The sequence below is a fragment of the Triturus cristatus genome, chromosome 6 (assembly GCF_964204655.1).
Source record: "Triturus cristatus chromosome 6, aTriCri1.1, whole genome shotgun sequence".
Lineage (NCBI taxonomy): Eukaryota > Metazoa > Chordata > Amphibia > Caudata > Salamandridae > Triturus > Triturus cristatus.
In genome coordinates this window covers 116,452,352-116,473,038 of record NC_140589.1, presented here as the reverse complement: position 1 = coordinate 116,473,038, position 20,687 = coordinate 116,452,352, and the positions used below count along the sequence as shown (strand labels likewise).

Sequence of the window (20,687 nt, the reverse complement as noted above, 5' to 3'; positions counted from 1 at the left end):
AGCATCATTTGTTCTTCTTTTTTCTTCTGGGACGAATGAAATCTTGGTGGTGGAATACACGATGTGGCACACAGACCACAGATCGCTGGTCCACATTGTAGACATAGACAGCAACTGAATAGTATGAGAAGGCCAATACCTAGGAAAGATAGGACCTTCCATCCAAAGGTAGGTAATACATTCCAAAACCAACCGGACCAAGTCCAGGTGCCTGGATTCTGGTGTATCTGGCTTACAATCTTATGAAGGCGAGTTATGGCTTTATATACAGATGGCGAATTTTCTGGTATGAAAATGCAACAGCTTGATCCGATGACCCTACAAGCTCCGCCCCTATCGGCCAGGATGACGTCAAGGACAAGACGATTTTGAAGCACAACAATCCGCATAGCAGACTGCTCTTCTGTTAAATTGCCTAAGGCGGAAATAGTTTCGTTCACTACTGCTTCAAGGGTTCTAGTTAATCTACGTATCAGCTTACTATTAGTAACTGTACCTATATAGGGAAAGAGACCTTTATTGAAATCTGTGTATTTTTCCCATGCTGTTTCAGTGTAATCGACTATTGGGAGATCTCTCCTTACTCTATTATATACTAAATGAGTATTTCTGTGATAATCAGGAGGAGCTAGAAAAACAGGCGGCAAAAGAAATCCAATGTAGCAGGTACCATCCCAATCTAGAGGTAAACGTACATATGCCGTCTGACCACATATGAAATAGGAATGGCGGGAAGCTCCAAATGTAGACTTGCCTTGATCACTAAATTCTACTACAGTGGTGCATCTACTATGGCCCATATGTATGGAACCATTCTTTCTTACAGATAATTCACCCTTTACTGGAAATATTGACATAGCGGGCAAAATTGGAGTAGCTTCGGATTCGACATTTAGGATCATAAGATTAAGCGTAAAATTACCTAATCCATACACTTCATTTTCGAGATCAGTTCCTGTTCTCTGGGGAAATCCCTCCTTGTTAGGGTGGCAGACTTTAAGCAAAACTAAGTTCAAATTTCCCCATACCCAGTTATCTTGATAAACTGCAGAATTCGAATCTAGGGAATTGATTAAGCTGAACCATGCTCCACAGGAGCCGTTGTGTGTGAACGGGTATGGAAAGAGAGGTAGAATTCCTTTATAATTCTGATAGGGAGGGAGTCGGCCACATATCCAACAATTTGTAGCATTGCTAACCTGATGGGAATGATGTAACATATTAATAAACGTGTTATTGCGCAGCGCAAATCTATAAGACAACTCAAGCGGAGGTAATTCACTAAAAGAATGTTCGGCAGTAACATTGTAAACATGTCTAGAAATAGGATAATATATGTGCAACAATATACTTGCAGTAATTATTAAAAGACTTAAGAAAAACAAAATTATTAATGTCACTATGCAATGACTACGCAGTGATTTACAGTACGCCTGTCGTTTCAACATTTTTCGGGTGTTTTCTCTATTCAGGTCCAAGGGATACATGTCAGAGACAATTCAACCGCTTCACCTTGGAGAGGACTTAAACAATCAAATTGCTCGACTGATTGGACCTAAGTTTCAGTTTATAATGTTCAGAATTACTTTGTTCAACAAGAGGGAGTTTTGAGTCAATGGGTGAAGACACACGAGGTGTGGTATTCACATCTGCTGGTAGTCCATGAAATTTCTTGATATGACTTGAATGAATCCAGCCTTTCCTGCCCTCGATCTTCACGGCTGTCCTTGTGGTGAGCAACACCAGCTGAGGCAACTTCCACCTAGGTTCCAGCTGAGTCTTTCGATCAAAGTTCCTCACGAGGACCAAGTCTCCCGGAACTACGTCATGGGGTTTCACCTCAGTGTTGTCAGGAAAAGCTGCAGCTACCTGTGAACGACAAGATTGTAGTGCAGACATCAAGGAAGCCAAGTAATCTGTCAGCATATTACAGTCAATATCAGTTATTTTGCGTGGTATGGGCGTCCCCCACATATTTGGTGGTCTGCCGAAGATCACTTCATACGGGGATAGCCCTGTTCGAGAGTGTGCTACCATTCTCATGTAAAAGAGTGCAACTGGTAATGCTACTACCCAGTCGACACCTTTCTCTCTACATATTTTGGACAATCTTATTTTCAGAATCTGATTATGTCTTTCTACGAGACCTGCTGCTTCGGGGTGTCGGACACAGTGGAATTTCCACTGATAGCCTAACAAGAGCGAAACGTGTTTCATTAATTCGGACGAGAACGGCTGGCCGTTATCTGAGTGAACAACACGTGGTAAACCGTATCGTGGGAAGAATTCTCGAACCAACTGTTTGGCAGTAGTCGGGGCAGTGTAATCTGAAACCGGGTATGCCTCCGTCCAACGGGAAAGAGCACAAACAACTACGAGAACATATTTGAATCCTCTACATCGTTCCATCTGGATATAATCCATCTGGAGGACTTCAAAAGGATGATCAGGAGGATGAAATCCACCCTGTTCTACGGGGACGCTTTTTCCTGGGTTGAACTGACAACAGATCATACAGGTACGAACTTTTTGTTTAGCTGCTGCTCGTAAATGTTTGTTGAACCAAATGTGTTGAATGCTGTCTAGCATAGCTTTTTCTCCTAGATGTGCTGGACTATGTACAGTGTTAATTATAACTTGGACCATTGAATCAGGAAGGAACCACACAGACATTTCCTTCATCATCCATCCTTGATCGGTTTGGATCCCTCCTAATTCAGTCCATTTCTTTATTTCGTCTGGTGTAGCATGTGTCTGTATATCAATTACGTCAAGAGTAGGATCTTTAACCGTCATACAATGTGTTGCCGTCGGGACTATTGTCTTTGTCATGTCGGATGTTTGGGTTTGAGCAGTCTGTTTAGCTGTTCTGTCAGCTAAATCATTGCCTTGAAAAATGATATCAATAACTTTCGTATGAGCTTTACATTTCATAATTGATATTGCAGTGGGTAGATGTATTGCCTCTAATAAGGCATGAATGAGGGGTCCGTGCTGAATGTGGGTACCGTGAGAAGTTAAATAACCTCTCTCTCGCCACAGCACGCCGAAGTCATGTACAACTCCGAATGCATAACGTGAATCAGTGTATATGTTGACTTTTTTATTTGTGGCTTGAATACAGGCTTGTGTCAGAGCGACGAGCTCTGCTGCTTGAGCTGACAAGGTATTTATGCAATTTGTTTCAATGATTTCAGTATCTGTTGTGACTGCGTAAGCGGCCACTAGTTCTCCTGTACCTTTTCTCATACATGAACCATCTACATACAACGTCAGGTCTGGGTCTGACAATGGGACATCGGTCAAGTCTTGTCTGGGTTTCGTCGTAATTGTAATAACATCAATACAGTCATGGGCTAGTGGGTCTGTTCCGATTACAGGTAAAAGTGTGGCAGGATTCAATGTGTTTCAGCGTCTGATTTCTATATGTGGCTGAAACAGTGTTAGTTCGTACCCTGTAAGTCTTGCTATAGTCAAATGTTGTGTTTGCGTTCGATTCACAAGAACCTCCACTGCATGTGGTACTTGTACTGTCAATGGATGTCCTAACACTATGGCATCGCTTTGTCTGATTGCTAAAGCTGTCGCTGCCACTGATTTCAGACACGCAGGCAAAGCCTGAGCTACGGGATCTAATGTACTAGAAAAATAAGCACATGGTTTGTGTGCTCCTGCTTGTTCCTGCGTGAGTACTGACAAAGCAGTACCTTCGCGTTCTGTAACAAAGAGTGTAAAATGTTTTCTGTAACATGGTGTTGCTAAAACAGGTGCTTGGCATAGAGCTTTCTTTAAGCTTTCAAAAGCTTGTGTATGTTCCTGAGTCCAAGGGAGAACAGTCGATGTGGCTGCCTCCTGTGTTGTCAACTGAATGAGTGGTTTTGCTAGAAATGCATACTGAGGGATCCACTGCCTACAATATGAAGTGAGGCCTATAAAAGCCCGTACCTCCTTTTGTGTCTTGGGTATTGGCATGTTAGCTATTAACTGAATGCGGTCGGGTGTAAGCTGCCTTCCCTCCTTGGACAGCGAGTGTCCAAGATAAACAACTCGCTGGACACAGAATTGCAGCTTAGAAGGGGACACCTTGTGCCCCTTTTCGGCTAGAAATCGTAAAACTGTCAGTGATGCTTTCTCACATTCGGGTTCGCTTCTAGCGGTGATCAGCAGATCATCGACATACTGAAGCAAGGCAGTGTTAACTGGCATGTGGATACTGTCGAGTTCCCGTTTTAGTGCTTGGCTATAGATGCTGGGGCTTTCTGTAAATCCTTGAGGTGCGCGTGAGAATTTGAAGCTACGTCCATTTAAACTAAATCCGAACAAATATTGGCTTTCCGGATCTATTGGGACGCTGAAAAAAGCATTCTTGAGATCAATTACAGTAAAGAATGTTGCTTCGGAATCAATAGCTGTCAGTAATGACGAGATATCAGGGACCACAGGGAATTGTGGCACTATGCATTTGTTTAATTCGCGCAAATCAATAACCAATCGATATACTGGCGGGGCCTTCGGATCTGTTCGTTTGAGAATCGGAATTATCGGTGAATTACATACATTGGAGTCTGTTTCTACAACCACTCCTTGGGCAATAAGCTCGTCAATGATTTGTAGTAAAGCCACTACAGCATCTGGTGGTAACTTGTATTGTCGCATTCGTGGTAGTACCACTCCTGCCTTTAGTGTAACTCGATATGGTGTAATATTCATGCAACCAACATCAGTAGGGCCTTGTGCCCATAGATGTGTAGGTAAAGTCTGCAATCGGGGATCCATGTCTCTAGACACATAATGACCTTTAAAATCACGTAAAAACAATCTTACTCCTTCCGGAGAACAACATATTATAGCTCCTAGAGCTTTCAGTGTTTTTATTCCTAACAGGTTTTCTGGACATGATTTAGTAAGCAATAAATCTGTAGTTCGGGTCAAAGGTCCTATCGTAAGTGGAAGAGGTTGTGACACTTCATTAACAATAGGTTTTCCTGAAAAACCAAGGGAAATATTCTGTGAGCCTGAGAGGGGTGCCCCTGGAACTTCACTACGTTTTATAGTTGTTCGACTTGCCCCTGTATAGAGTAAAAATTTTCTGTCTTGGCCTAATAATTCACTGTGTACATAAGGTCCTTCTTGATCTACAGGGATCTCGATAAGGGGTAAGTCAACTTCCCTCTCTAGGCTGGTTCATGCGTATCGTTGATAATCAGGGTAGTCATACTGTGCGGTCTGGTACAGCTGTCGTGTCGTGGTTTGCGTGGCAGCAACAGGCAGCGCTGGTGCAGCAGGCACAAACTGTATAGACTGTTGTGGAGCTGGCATGGACTGTGCATGCTGCAGGGCTCCTTGTTCATTCTGATCCTGTCTAAGTGGCCGTGATCTTTCTTTTGTAATACCTGTGGCGATATTACGCTTCAGGACTGGACAATCGTGTACATAATGACCTAGTTGTTTACAATAGTTGCATGTCCCTTTTACAGGTCCTGCTGAATCACCGGAATGTGTCGTACCCCTTTTATGTCCTTCAGCTGGAACTGTCTGGGAGACTAGCATTTTCATTTTCGTGTCTTTCATGCGTCTTTGTTCATGATCTTGTTCCTCTCTAATTCTATTGTGATGATACTGTAACATTTGTAACATTTGTGATGGGGTGTTACCTTGCCAGGTACTCTCGAATTTTAATACTCTATTCTTCACTTGGGGCAAGGAATTTTCAACTAATTTTGTCACAAACAGATGTGGGTATGATTCGCTACTTGCTTTTATGCCACTATTTATACCAAAACATTTTTCAAATCGTGCATAGAAATCACTAGTGTCTTCATCTTGCTTTTGTTTACAGGCTGAAATTGCACCCCAGTCTTCCTTTTTCGTGGTTAATAAGCGTGGCAGTACCTGTACTAGTAAACCTGGTAGTGCTTTAGTTTTGTCCCCAAGCCCCGAACCTGGACCTCGGGCCTTTTCTTCATTTTCTAATGCTGTCCAGTCTATCTTTTGGTCTCCCACCTCCCACTCTTTTTCCTTGAGTTTTTCATAAATGCCAGCAGGCATCAATACCTTTAATATGGTCATAATGTCGGGATAGGTATACTCTCCCATGAGTAACATGTCTTTAATTTCTCGGTGGAAACCCGCTGGGTCTTTGTCATGACTGGGTACCACTTTCTTCATTTCTAACAATTCTATTTTCGATATGGCCGTATATACAAATACGCGTTTAAACTCATTGTCCTCGCCTTTTATTGGGTGCACTTCTCGTAAGGGATTCTGTCTGTCCATGTAATACGTGGTTCTTTCCTTGATGGGCAATGAGACATGTTCTGGGCATACAAAAAGAATGTACTGCTTTCTTGATTCTAGTGTTTCTTTAATTAGCTTAGTACCTGAACCTCTCCATCTATTCGTGAGTAATTCAGTCAATATATCAGGTAAGGGACCAGGATCTGAATGTTGGCTTTTATATAGTATAAGAAGTTGTTGAATCATATAAATCCCAGCTAAACGCTGTTCGTCTGGGGTGAGATTCAAAAATGTGTGTGCTACTGTATCATCATCATACTTTCCGGGACTGTCAACCCAATGCACAGCTGACCTGGCTAATTCTTGTTCATCCATAGAATCGAGAAAATGATAACCCCTTCGTTCTCGGAGTAATTTGTCAGTTGCTTGGAATGAATGCTCGTTAGACCTTATATTTATTATTGGTGTTTGGAAATTCCTGTTATTATCTGGACATATCGGACGTATCGGGTCAATAAGACATCTAGTACTATTACAAGATCCTCCTCTACCTACATAGGCTATAGTTTCTGACTGTCCTGTGGGCAGTCCTGATCCTTCTTCCTCGCTTTGTTCGAACTGGTCTACCGCTAATCTTTCTTCGTGTAGGCGTTCTATTTCTTTACGGATCTTTCGGCACATGGCTATTATACAGTTTTGCTTATCATGTCTCCCTTCTGATATATTCTGGCTCCATCTGGTAAGAATTTGCATTGCTTCCGGGTCTACCCCCGGTCGGTCTTGATTTCTGATCACACAATTTATAAGGAAACGTAACAGTTCCCCCTGTATCTCCACTTTCTGGTATTCCATAGCTCTGTTAATACATTCAGAATCTCGCCCTGTTTGGACAAAATGGTATATATTATCTAGATGCGCAGTCATTCCTGGTAACTTCCCTAAATACACCGCGGCTCGTCTGATACGTAATGATGCCAGGGTCATTTCGTCCTCTTTTCCGGGCACAGGGTCATATCTACAATCTATAAGAAGTTCCTTAAGCGTACGGGCATTTATGAGTTTGGGGGTACGTGAATGTGCAGATTCTTGAAAAGTAAGTTTATTTATTCTGGGTGGCGTAGAAAAGATATTGGTAGCGCCTCCCGTAGCCCCATCTGGGGTATCGGGTGTGAAAGGATTCGTTGAACGTGATACAGCAACTATAGGTGTGGATACAGCTATAGAAGTAGCTGTAGGAACAGATGTGGAAACAGATGTGCTTGCCGGAACTTGTGTCAGAACTTGTTGCTGTAGGGATACGGGTACTGGATCTTGGCGTTGAACCTCCCTGGCAGGCGGTCTATGTGGGGCGGGATTAGCATACTCGGGAGCTGCGTCATCTAAATATGAGGAAAGAAAAACATCTTCTGCGGTTCTAGGATGCCCCTTGGGATGTACCTTTATTGGAAATAATGGGGTTGGTAAGTCTTTTGGTATCTCTGGAGTAGCCTTAGGTAATCCTTCTGCCAGAAGGGGATACATACCATTCATAAGGGCATGTCTTTGTCTGTCTACTTGTTCTGATTTCACTCGTGCACCTTCTTCAATTAATAGATTTTCTCGGACTTCATTTGAATTCTCTTTACTCTTCTCTTCCTGTCTACGTGCTTTTTCTGTACGTCTATACGATTCTTTACGCCATAATTCAATGGCGTCTTTCTGTGATTGTCTAGCTTTCTTTTTCCATAATTCTTCCTCTACTTTCACGATGCACTCTGCATCCCAGGTCCCAGCCGCGGGCCACCTCTGACTTTCTGGTAATTCCTTAGTGTAGTCTACCCATAAATCGAGAAATAATATAGCGTCTAAGCCATGTTTATGATACATGAAGTACCCTGGAGTGTCCCTAGGAGGAATAGGAACGGCTTCTTCGAGTACCCCCTTTCTAGTTGTGATCTGTCTTAATTTCGAAAAGAGCGGCATATTGAAAACTGATCTGATACTTGATCTTGAACAAACTTAATACAGTAAACACAATAATGAACAATCATTCATACCACAATATGCAGAACGTACTAAAAACATTTAACATTTAACATTTAACTGAGCAACAATGATGATGACGATCTAAGGAAAACTTAATCACTAAACATAATACTCGACTTGAACTGAATTATTCTGAATTGATATACTTGATATACTAGATATACTGCTAAACAGTACAGATACACTGCTGAAACAGTGCAGACCGGATTTGTGTACCCAAACCCGTCTGGACCGGCACAACTTATGTGCACGCCAGAACGCCTCCCCAGTAATGGTACTCACCGGGTAGCTCGGAAACGGAAGGCCTCGGAAACTGAACTGAACTTGAACCGGACTGGACTCGACTCGAACACTTCGGACACTGGACTCGACTTGGGACTTCGGAAACTGGTGGGCCTCTGTATACCTCGGATCTTGCTCTCTCAGCTAGGCTCTGGTCGGGATACTTCGCACTTCTCACCGCCTCGTCTGGGTGTTGATCGCAGCCTCAGTCGCCCCCGCTTGACCGGAGGGAGATACAGGAAATCCTGCTGGTACGCGTTGTTGTCCGTCCAGCTGTGGCAGGAGACCGGGCCTGCAACGCACCGCCGGCGCGTGAGATGAGAAAGTGTCCCTATTCGGGCGCCATTCATGTGGTAAATAATTTAATTACCGGGACTTAATTTGATACAGAAACATAATAAAATAGCTCAGTAAATAAGAGGCAGAATCCGTGGTATTAGAGGTTCGGAATGGGCTTTATTCCAGTGGTCGATTATAATCGGTTTCTCCAAGTTCCATCACCACGAAGGTTCAGGAAGTGAAGTACATACATTATTGACAATCAATTACTTTTATACAATAGGCATTACAGTGAAGCAAATACAAGAGGCGTAACAATTGATAGTGGTGATAATGTATTCGTACGTAGCAAAAATAGGCGTAACTGGGAGTGATTTAAAGAACGTCATCAGATGTGATGTCATAAGAGGGTGGTTACATGAAAGAATTTCGCAATGTCAGCAGAAATACTTGGCAGATATGCGCGCGCAGCAGCATGACGTGTGATTGACGTGCGACTAGGGGGTGAAGGGGACTTGACATTTAGCTCTACATGTGGCGACAGAAGTCTGGAGGGTCAAGTCAACCTAATCCCAAATCATATCTAACATCCTATGTTTAAAGAACTATGTTATCCAAAAGAGAGGTCTCTTCGAGTAGAATCTTATTCTATACTGACAATACTGACTGTTAGTGCGTGTACAAGCGTCTAAGTGTCTATACTAGATGCGAGGGCGGAAATCTTCCATAGTAACAGGGCTATGAATTACTTGCGTAAGGACAGAGAAGCCGGGCCTTTGCTCGGTAGCTGGAAGAATGTTTACTTAAACTACTAGACAGGAATGCATCGGGCAGGGAACGGAGCAGATAACTTCGAAGGTGAAATACAGTTTTTGGCAGACAGCAGGCTGATGTCAGGCTTCGTGAGCCGCGCAGAGAATGAGACAAAGTTCATGGTCACAGATGCAGGCTCAGACTGGAGCTTCAGAGGCAGAAAGCAAGAAAAGTTTGATGACAGAATCAGGGCCTACTTGCCTGGACTGTAAAATGGCATAAGTGAACCATATAAAGCCGGTGGCCTTTCATACTTAGGAATGGAATATCCGGCCTATTCATGGCGGATCTGACAGAGGACATGTTGACGGTGGACGCACATGTGTTTGCGTCTTCATAACTGGAACTGGAGGGAGCATACATGTACTTGTGATTCATACATGAAACCGTTGGGGTCCAAGATAGGGGACATAACTGATCAGAAAAATCCATATTTCCACAACACCATGCAGGCAAGACAAAGCAAAGATCCCCACTCATAAATAGACATTGGCAGCTGCAGGACTTCTGACGTGTAATACCGCACCTTGAAAACCTAGGTACAGCAGGGTGCGGTATTACCGCTCCATTACAAAAACAAGCATTGGCATAGCCAATAGTTCTCGCTTTTTGGACCGTATAAGTATTTAGTTATGCAGCAGAATATCCTTGGTGCAACAACACCAACTGTTGCAGGGCTAAACACTTATAAGATCCCAAATGCGAGACCTATTGGCTATGCCAATGCTTGTTCAGGTTGTCAATGTCTGCCCCACAGTCTCTGCTGGAATCGGTCCCGCTGGCAGGCGTCACTGTGGTTACTGATTTATTGATAGAGACTTATTTCGCTATGCCCTTACAAACTATGGGGATGCGCGTGGCACTGCACATAAGGCAAGCGACTAAATTATATGTTTGGGGGCCTGATAAAACATCCAACGTGCACAAGCAAAGAGAATTATGCATGTCCTAGCTGCCATGGGACACGTTGCCGAGAGGATTTTTGTATTTTCACACTATCTAAAACCTTCAATTCAATCACTCATTCAGGATGAATCTACACAAATAAGCCCCACTGTTATTATACGGTCTGGTAACGTACCTACTCTTTTCGTTTGCCCTTTAGGAGCATTTGACACGCAGGCATGAAGGACAAAGTATATTCACGCACATCGCCCAAAATGTCCCGCATTGGCCAAACTACAAGATCACCCTTTCAACCATTTAATGCAACGGGGACCTGGAACCGGATGCAAAACGGAGCGCTGCACCGCCTCGTCGGGTGTAGAAAGCGCTACATGTATGATACAAGCCGGGCCCCCAATTACTAGACTACTCGCACAACAATAAGGGCCTCGCAACAGTGGCAAATCGAACATAAAATAATGATACAATATAACAAATGTTTTAGTGGAGGTTTCTCTCCATCGCCAGCTCCTCCCTGAGCAGCAAAACAATTCACATTACAAAGGCAGCTGAAGAATATACACAATGGAAGAAGAAGGGGCAGGAAAGCGAAAGCGCGCCATGCGTGCGTTGTGCCGTGATCCCTACGCGTGCACATTGCCTGTCCGGGAGCGTGCACCTATCCTGTACTCCTTCCGCAGAAAAAGCCACAACAATAGATCTCGCCAAGGCGAGCAGCGCATTCGCTGCGTCGCTAGGCGAGACCAAACAATCTTGTGAAGGAGCCGCTGAGCATGCGCAATAGCTCGAGGGGGAAGGGATACGACACAACGTAGATCATAAAGACTTTCCACAAGAACAGCAACTTGCAGAGTCCTGGACCAACATTAGATGGCAGGAGTGTGCATAGCATGTGTATTTGCAGCCAATGTACGCTACAAATACAGGAATTACAACTGATGACACAAAAGGTGTTGCCCATGAGCCATGATGCTTGCTATTTTTCCTGTGAAACTGAAACATCAACATGGGGGATCAAGACACTTTTATATACAATCAAAGACAACAAAATTACGGATTCTGCTGGTAAAGGTGATTTAGGTAGCATTGCCTAAACACTTCTGACATTATGATGTGCTATGTTTCTCTTGTTGGTTCGCTTGAAACCGCCAATTGTGGGTTGTATGGAAAACATGACGTATTGTTTGCATGAGCCTTCTCATTGATGTTTTGATTTCATAAACCACTCAAGCATATTGGGGCCTGGCTAACTCTGCCAGCCTTCTCCATTGGGCAAAACACTGTTTTTTGGGACCCTGTTTTCTATATTTGACTTAAGTTTATTGTAAAATGATGCCATCAATCAGCACCAAAGACCCGCGGTAAAACACATTGAGCATATTTACCTTACTTTCTTCAAGCTCATTATTATGTGTCTTGGTATGTGCTTCGCATGTTTTAAGGCTGCACTTTATATATAAATAAATGAATTTAAAACACTCTATAACGGACGATAGGTCATCAATAACTAAAAAAAATAGCACATGCTTCTTTATAGCTGCAGTCAAGGATACCTTAGTAAGTTTTTCCAATCACATACCGTTGAAGCAATAGAATGAATGGAAGAAACTATGGAAGGCAAGAAGAGCAAAGACAATTACAGCATGTGGCTTTAGAGTATCACAGCACTGTGGCAGCCTCTTGTAAATCCCACTATTTCCCAACTTGCCAAATATTGGGATCAGTGACGCTTGGTGAACTCACCCACCCTGCGGTCACCCACCTGCGACAAGGTGGGAAAGGGCAGGACTTCTTTGCTGGTTGCCATGTAGCATCTGATAGTGCAGGGCTGAAGCCTACGCCTCTAGTGGCTTTCTTTTACAGTATTGCAGAGTGACAGCCAAGCACACTGGCTGGCAGTAGTTTTGGGATTATTTTTGCAGTGCTTAATGACGAACTGATTAAAAAATTAGAAGGCAGAGAATACAGAGGTGGAAGTCCCAAAGCCCACAGTAACAAGCCTCCACTGCTTCCTGCGGCGGGATTAAGTGACAATAACAAATAGCACCATCTATGCCGGAGACATGCTATTACAAAGGAGATTTTGTGCATCCAATCTGGCACTAGGAAAAGATTTAATATATGGAATCTGCGAGAGCTAACATTTATTGGAAGCACTTATCCCTCTATGCTAAATCCTCAGGGAACAGGTCCCAAATAACACCTCCCGACACGCATGTCAATAGCTGTAAGTAAGATAACTCACCAAACGCTTGACAGCAATCAGGAGACACTGGGATGCCTCCAACTGCAGTTCAGGATCATCCATAAGGCACCACAATGTCTCCATGAGCTTGCTCTGCCCATCTGTGATGTGCCACAAAGAAGCCCATTCAAGGTAACTTGCCATAGTCCTAAGTGCCGCAACAATCACCTGGCAGCATGCCTTGGCCTGTGCAAATGGAGAAAGTGATTCTTAATACACACACACACACACACTTAGCAATAATCCTAAAATCTCCATCAAGACTGTAAAACAGATGAACTTTGCAAGTTGTTTGATTTGCAGATTAAATGTGCAAATGTATTAAAGGGAGCTAGATCACATAACTGTATAACACACTGTAATGCAAAGTGCTTTATAATCAGAAAATAAGCTCTTTGACATTAAAGTTACTTATCTGTAATTAGTCATTGAGAGTTATCTTTTATAGTCACATGCTTTGAAGAGACCAACAAAATCATGTTGGAATACCTTTTACATAAATACGTGGCACGTTTATGAACAACACTCAGATATAAAACTAAAGCCAAACACCTTTCATTTTGGGCTTTATGACTTTTCAGCCAATTGATCATATGGGTCTCAAGTACCAGATTACTTTATCATGGTTGATGTAATAAAAACAATACATTTACCTATGCTTGCTTTGAAAAGGCCTGCCAATTATAAGACCCACAAAAAGCAAACTGATAAAAAATTTCTGAACCCTCTTGTTCTGTCAATTTAATATATTCAATAGCTATTGTGTGTAGCACTCTGCGCCAAGAGGTATTGTGGGCTGATGAGAAGGCAATGGTGCCCCAAGGTGTCCTGGTGCATCACCTGACTCATTCTCCTCTTTTATTTGGTTGCCTGGCAAAAAAGGAGCCTTATGAGCTAAGTACTCCTTTTGGAGGAGATCAGAGGGTAGAAGTGTACTCTTTTGGGGCCGTAAAATAACGTGGTAATAAGGTGTTTTTTATTGCTTAGGCTGATAATGTGTTTTGAGGCCTCTGAGATAGGAGTGATGGCCTATGCCATTGGCACCACAAAAAGACAACTGTCAACATTACTACAACTCCAAAGAATCGGGCTGCTTCCATGTCTTCTTTGATGGACACAGTGCTTAATTTACAAGTCTTTCAAAAAGAGCTTCAGTGTTGAAGAACATAGGTAGAATACAGATTTTGGACCTCAGGCCAGAAATACGTTTTTCACAGCCAAGCTTCATGACCAAGGCCACCACTTTGGTACGTTGCTTGAAGCCTATGCTGGCAACATCCATTGTGGAGTTCATGATGGCAAAAGAGGCTCTCGTAGGATAGCCCTTGCTTCTTCATTCTTATCCTTCAGAATTATGTCAATAAAGAGAGCTAATCTGTACAACGTCTGACAGTAGTAGGGCCTATGATCATTAATCAATCATAGTTTTGAAAGAAGTGGCACCTAATGTAGCGAATGGCTCGCTGTAGTTATTCATTTTCCAATCCTTTGTTTGGCAAGCTGTACAGGAGGAAGATTGCACGATTGTGATTGTGCAACTTGCACAACCACCACATTTGCCAATGGATGCGTAGTCAAACATGCACGTTTATCATTAGATGATTATGTTTCATTTAACGAAGCATGCAACCGTTTTCGATACTGATGCTAGCTTCTGCATGATTCTGTCTCTCTCCAGCAAGATGTGGTCTATTACAGAACAGCCTTGATTGCCTTCCTTTGAGAGAGCCCAGATATCACTAGGGAAACAATGTGTTTCCTTGGATTAGACAGTAGGTTTGAGGCTCGTTCCACTTCAGAGTGGAAGCAGAAAATACTGTTCGAAGGAGAGTCTGCTAGTGGTGGATTTGGAGCACCAGTAGCTGAAGGTGTAGAACTGCCCCATTCAGCACCATCCCAGACTGATGGGCGGCTGTTCCCCTTTGCCCCTTTGACATCATCATCATCATCATCATCATCATGTGTTGTGTCAGCCTCTACCTGGCAAGGTAGATATGAGGTGGCATGGGGCGAGGCGGTCCTTACACTGGTGGTGGAAGAGGTGGCGGTGGTGTCTAGTGTATGATTTGGGTCAGAAACAGCATACAGTGATCTTTCATTATTTGCTGGTTGATCATCTATGAGATTAACTGGGACATGCAGCATCATTGGTTCTTGATAAGGGGTATCTTCCTAGTACAGCTCACACTTTCACGTGGTGCCTATAGCACTGCAATGTATTCATTTCGTACTAAGTGATGGGTGAAGGGGTTAATGTTCTTATTGGTATTAGTGCTCATGCTGACCAGCAAATCCTCCTACAAGAATATGCTTGCATTTGACCTCTGTTGAGTAACAAATAGTTTCTTACCTGTCGGTGTAGTTTTGCAGCTAGAAGATCTTTCTGGATTCACTATGCTGTGTATTATTCCGCGATCTGGTGGTTGGGTCCGGATTCGTAGTCTTTCTTTTGTTTTTTGGGGGTTTTTTTGTAGCCCAGGTGGGCGTCGACGTCCCACCATTTGGTGTACCTCTCGTGACGTCGGCGTGCTTCCTGCGGAAGTCCCACCTTTGGGGCGCCATCTTCAGATTATTTTTTCCGCCGTTGGGTCTGGATCGTCATCGAGAAGCTCCAGAGTTTTTAACAAAGGAAGAAGAAAAATACACGAGTTTCATCGAAGGAGAATTGATAGAAGACTACAGAGAGGAAGAGCATACAGCCGGGACGACGAAGAAGGAGAAGATCCTCAAAATCTTCGACGCCCATCGTAAAATGCGCATTCAGAGACTCTGAGCGCAATGGACAAGACACCCTTTAAATTCTGCCGTAACTGCCACCACAAATACGCGCAGAAGGACCAACATCCGGTCTGCAACCTTGGCCTGCCGATCGACCACGAGAGCAAGGACTGCAACGCCTGTTCCGTCTTCACGCCGAAGACACTCCGGGTGAGAGAAAGGCAGAGGAGAGCCAACTTCAACATGGAAGCAAGGGTAAGGCCCAGTCGCTGTACGAACTGGGCCTCTCCACCGACGATGAAGACAACATCGCCGAGGGACCTGATGTCTTCACGGTCGCAGAGACCGATAAGAAAACGCCTGACAAGGTAGGAGACACGTCGAGTACTAAACCCCCGAAAGGGCCCCAAAAATCTGAGAGTGACTCTCGTAAAACAGAGTCAAAGTCCTCGAAAGGAACACCGGCGCCGAAAATTTCGACGACCGCGAGTGGATCCAAGGACGAAAGGCCCAGCGGATCCTTCGAGAAGGATTCCCAGGTGCCGAAGGCCACCTAGAAACAGAGTTCGTCAAAGCAAGCCCACGAGGTGGGGCGTTCGGCGACAAAGGACAAGGCCGCGTCGACGCAAGCTCTGTCGAAAAGACCAGCACTCGACGCCGAACATGCCTCCGAAATGGAGAAGAAAAAGAGAAGACTCGAGGCGGAGATGGAGAGCATCCTTCAGAGGAAGAAGGAGTTCGATGAAAAAATTCAAAATCCCAACGAAACCGTCGACGGATGTCGTCGAGATCGAGGAACAGGAAGAGTTCGACACCGAAGAGCAGTCGAAAGATCCTGAAGAAGAAGAAGACCCCTACTATGAGGGAGAAGATGAGGAAGAGGAGCAGCAGTCGATCTATGGCTTGGCGCCGTCGACGACACATGAGCTGGAATGGCAGGACATCGACGCCGAAAATCCCGAAGAGCCCGTGGAGACCTATCCTTCGAGGCCTTCGCCGCCAGACGACATTGGGGCGTACAACATGGTCGTCAAGAGCGCTGCAGCAGCTTTTGGCGTGAAATTGAACGAGGAGAAGCCGAAAGCGGATTTTCTACTCGAAACACTGCTCCCCATCCAGATTAGGAGCCAGTTCCTCCCCATGCTCCAAAGCATAATGAACCAAGGGAAGGAGGCGTTCAAGGACCCAGGAACTTGCAGATCCATCACTCCCAGAACAGAGAAGAAATACAAGCACTCCTCACAGGACCCACCATATATCAAAGGAACAGTCACAGCTGACTCCATCATTGCGTCCACGGCCAGGAAAAGGGCCAATGTACCGCCAACCTTGTTGGCAACCTCCCGACAAGGAGAGCAAAAGGATGGACCTCACCGGGAGAAAGGTTGAGAGAAATGCGGCAATGCACTGGCGCATGGCGAACTCCAATGCCCTATTGAACAGGCACCAGTACCAGCACTGGGACGAGATGGGAGAACTAATCAAACATCTCCCCGAGCAATACCAGCAGAGAGCTTCCCATCTGGTGGAGTAAGGGAAGAATATTGCAAACTCATGCATCAAAACCGCATTGGACGGGGCAGAGACATCGAGCAGACTGATGGCTATAGGAATCACTGAAAGGAGGAAGGCCTGGCTCAGAATTTCAGGATTCAAGCAAGAGGTCCAGAACAACATACTGAACACCCCTTATAACGGTGGGACGCTGTTCGGTGCTCCGGTGGACGAGAAACTCACCCAACTGAAGAAAGAAAATGAGACGGCAAGGTCCATGGGGGCCCTGCAGATCAGAGGGATGAGAAGAGGCACCCCAGCTCGGAGACCCTACGGAAGGGGAGGAAACCAGCCGGGAAAGTCACACCAGACATTCCAGCAAGGACAGCAAGGTGAAAGTCACGGCCAGCAGGGACAGCAGAAACAAAACTGGCAGTACCAGCCTCGAGGCCAGTCCTTTCATGGGAGGGGAAACGGACGTGGCCAGAGAAGAAGAGGGGGAGACCAACCCTCATCAAACTGACTGCGCACGGAAGAAGATGCTCACCCCCAGTATACCCCGAAGGGTGAGGCACAAAGTAAGCACCACGATCTGACCTCCACTGGCACAAGGAGGAGTACTCGCTTGCGTACAAGAACATATCAGTCAAGGCAGTAACTGCAACACTAGCTGGGCAGACAGAAATTAAATGAATGGCACCTAGGAGAAGACCAATTGTTTAGCAGTTTTGTTACTTGTGTGTTCATTGGTTTACAAGTGTGCTATATATAAAGGTTACATTTAGAACAGAAATAGGATATCTTAGCATGATATAGATACTGTAGCGCTGAATAGAAACAACAGAATATAGAGATGCAACAGAGGGATTTTCTTACACCGCAGCCAAGATGGCCACTTAATGTGGTGGCCACTTAACACGGAGCTCCGCATCAGTGTCCAAAATAATCCTTATAGGCACAGTGTGGGAGATGTACACGAGGAGGTAAGGGGATGTGGGGCACCAACAGCCCAGGGGAAACACTGCATCGACCACCGAGGCTGGCAAACTGGTCTGGCACCAGACCTTGGACGCTAGTGCTGGAGATTCTCGAAGGTCCAGCAGCAGCAGGGGCAGCTGGCGAGTGGCTCCCCTCACGCATTATCCATCAAGTTGGGTGGGCGCACACACCTCCTGGAGGCACTCTCTTGCTGTTGGCCCAGCTGTTCAGTCCCACCAATACTGCTAAGGCCTGATGTACATTGGAGCCGTTGAGGCCTGTGGCGTCCATACATGAGCACTCTTTAGTCTGGTCTAGTCGCGGGTTGTCCCAGGACCTGTATTACTGACATCTGTGGGGGGCTGGAGGAAGCTGGCTGTGGATGTGTCTGCCCTCTTGTCCCTCAATCCCAGACCCTGCAGCTGCTTAACGTGGTTTCCCCCCAAGTTAGTGGGACACAGCCTCTTCGGTGACATCCTGGGCTAGCTATGGCTGTGGGCCCAAGGGGTTGTGCCACCTGCAGCCTGAGGAATAAACATATACGCTTGATGCATGAGCGTCAGGCCTATCTGACCAAGTGACTGTTTGGGTCCCACATACAATACAGGCGGCGACACTATGGCTGGCTAGTGGAAGGGCTGATACACGCAGAGAACGGAAGATGCCCCCACTTACATTTACAGCCTGAGGCTCATGTCACATATATATGATTGGCATGCTTTGCACCTAACTGGCTGGTGACTTGTGTTTTGAAGATCTATGATGGGATTCATGGTGGCTCTTCCCAAGTATTTTTCTTTAAAGATCTAGAAGATTGAGGCAATAGTGATCTCTATTTTGGACAGGATTTTTGTCAACCTCTTTTTTCATCCCTCGCTCTGGCGATGAACAGTTTGGCTTCCCTTTCTTTCAAGGTCTTTGGATTCATCTGCTGGCAGTCTTTACAGGCATCGACATTATGGTCTGATCACAGTCACCAAAGACAGATTTCATTAGGGTCGGTGATGGACATCTAATGGACATCTGATCCTCACAATCTCGACATGGCTTAAAACCAGACTTCCTCGGCGGTAACTAGGCTGGAGAGACTGTGCACCAAAAAGCTTTAAATTTAAAGTAATGTAAAAAAATCAGATTGCATGAGGAAAGTTGAAGAGCTCTGTAATGCATCGGAGGAATAGAAAAAAGGAATGGACGTCATAACACCCACGGGGTGCTTTTTGGTTCCAGCAATATAACGTGGGGCTGCATGCGAAGCTGTCTTTGAGCTGGCACCCCTATCGGCATGAGTGGGCTATCCAAAAGTTTATGGTCCAAGCTGGTGAGGAATTTGTTAAGTAGATGCATCTATCAGAATTTTTATACTCATTCATGAACATACCACTCCAATAAAGCTTTTTTTTAAACTCTTAAATCACAGATGATACGACTTGTCTGGGAAAGACAGACGGCCACAGATAAAGACAATTATGATGCTATCCTTTGACAGGAGGTTGGGGACGGACTTTAGGGCCTTTGAGGAGCCTGGCCTTGAGCAATACCTAGTGGCGCAATGTCACCATGCTCGATGTTGGTACTATCCGGACAGCCAACTTATCTTATATCTGAGAGAGAGCAGATAGATGGCACTCGCTTAGAATATTTATTGCTCTACTCACCAGATAGACCCCTAGCCCAAAACCTACTTCTTCCACTTTCCACAGAAAGTAAAAAGGTACAGACATTAAAGCAGGGTTGACTGAGCTGGGCCATCTTTATATCAAGGGATCATTCCTCGCATTGGAACACTTAAAGGACAAATGCGACCCCATTCCACTGGACGTTTTCAGCTGAGTCACAGGACGGTCCCCATGAGGGAGAAGAGCCCTAAATTTCCTGATGAACCCTCTGAATTTGAGACATTAACTCAACTAATTAGATCCACAAACTCTACCAGGTTGGTGTCCAGGCTATATACCCTAACTTCCACTCTTAAACCATTGAGATCCACTCATAGTAGACAGTCTTAAGAGTCGGAGAGCGGGATGAGCAATTGAAAGAAAGTGGACATACTGCTGTAAGCAGACAAAGAAAATCTCCATGAACTATATACATAAGCTTCTTCACTTTAATTTGCTGCATATCCAAACAAGATAACGATCTGTGATGTAGGGCATCTTATGCAGGGATTTTCATCTAGCCTGGTCCTGCCCCTGGTTTTAAACTATAACCAAGACAATAATCAACACAATTGCTAGTCAAACTGATTCAAAGCTGCTGACTGCCATATCAAGTTAAAACTGTGAAACTGATCTCCCACAGCACCAGGCAATTCACAGCAGTAGCACTAGTACTACTGTTGGCAAAAAGTGGGGTTACTATGCACTGGAGCGCGTAAACACTACACGCCGAAAAAAGGACTGGTCAAATAACATGATTACATGAAATGACAAGTCAGAGACATATGGGTCATTACAACTACAACCAGTCCCAGGGGCATTTGGGACCATCTAGAGAGTACCAAGCAACAATGAACCACAAATTATTTGCTAAAACAGCCGAATGGTACCACTGATCTGTCGAAAACTCGTTCAGAGAATGATTGAGAGCACACCAATCTAGGCACAGCTATGTTGATATAGGCATTATGCTCTCTTTGTACAGGTCATAGCTATGCTGACATAGGCATTATGCTCTCTTCGTACAGGTCTTAGGGTTAGTGCAACTCTGG

At 44.7% G+C, this 20,687-nt stretch overlaps 1 protein-coding gene across 5 annotated transcripts in view; it reads right to left on the bottom strand.

The window, feature by feature from the left end:
* The window catches only part of LOC146816482 (exportin-5-like), a 1,867,381-nt gene that overhangs the window by 1,741,228 nt on the left and 105,466 nt on the right, over positions 1-20,687 (bottom strand). For all 5 annotated transcript variants that reach the window (XM_085610326.1, XM_085610327.1, XM_085610328.1 and 2 more), the window contains exon 7: positions 12,788-12,973. In XM_085610326.1, the coding sequence (XP_085466452.1) occupies positions 12,788-12,973 (186 nt within the window). The remainder of the gene's footprint in view (positions 1-12,787; positions 12,974-20,687) is intronic.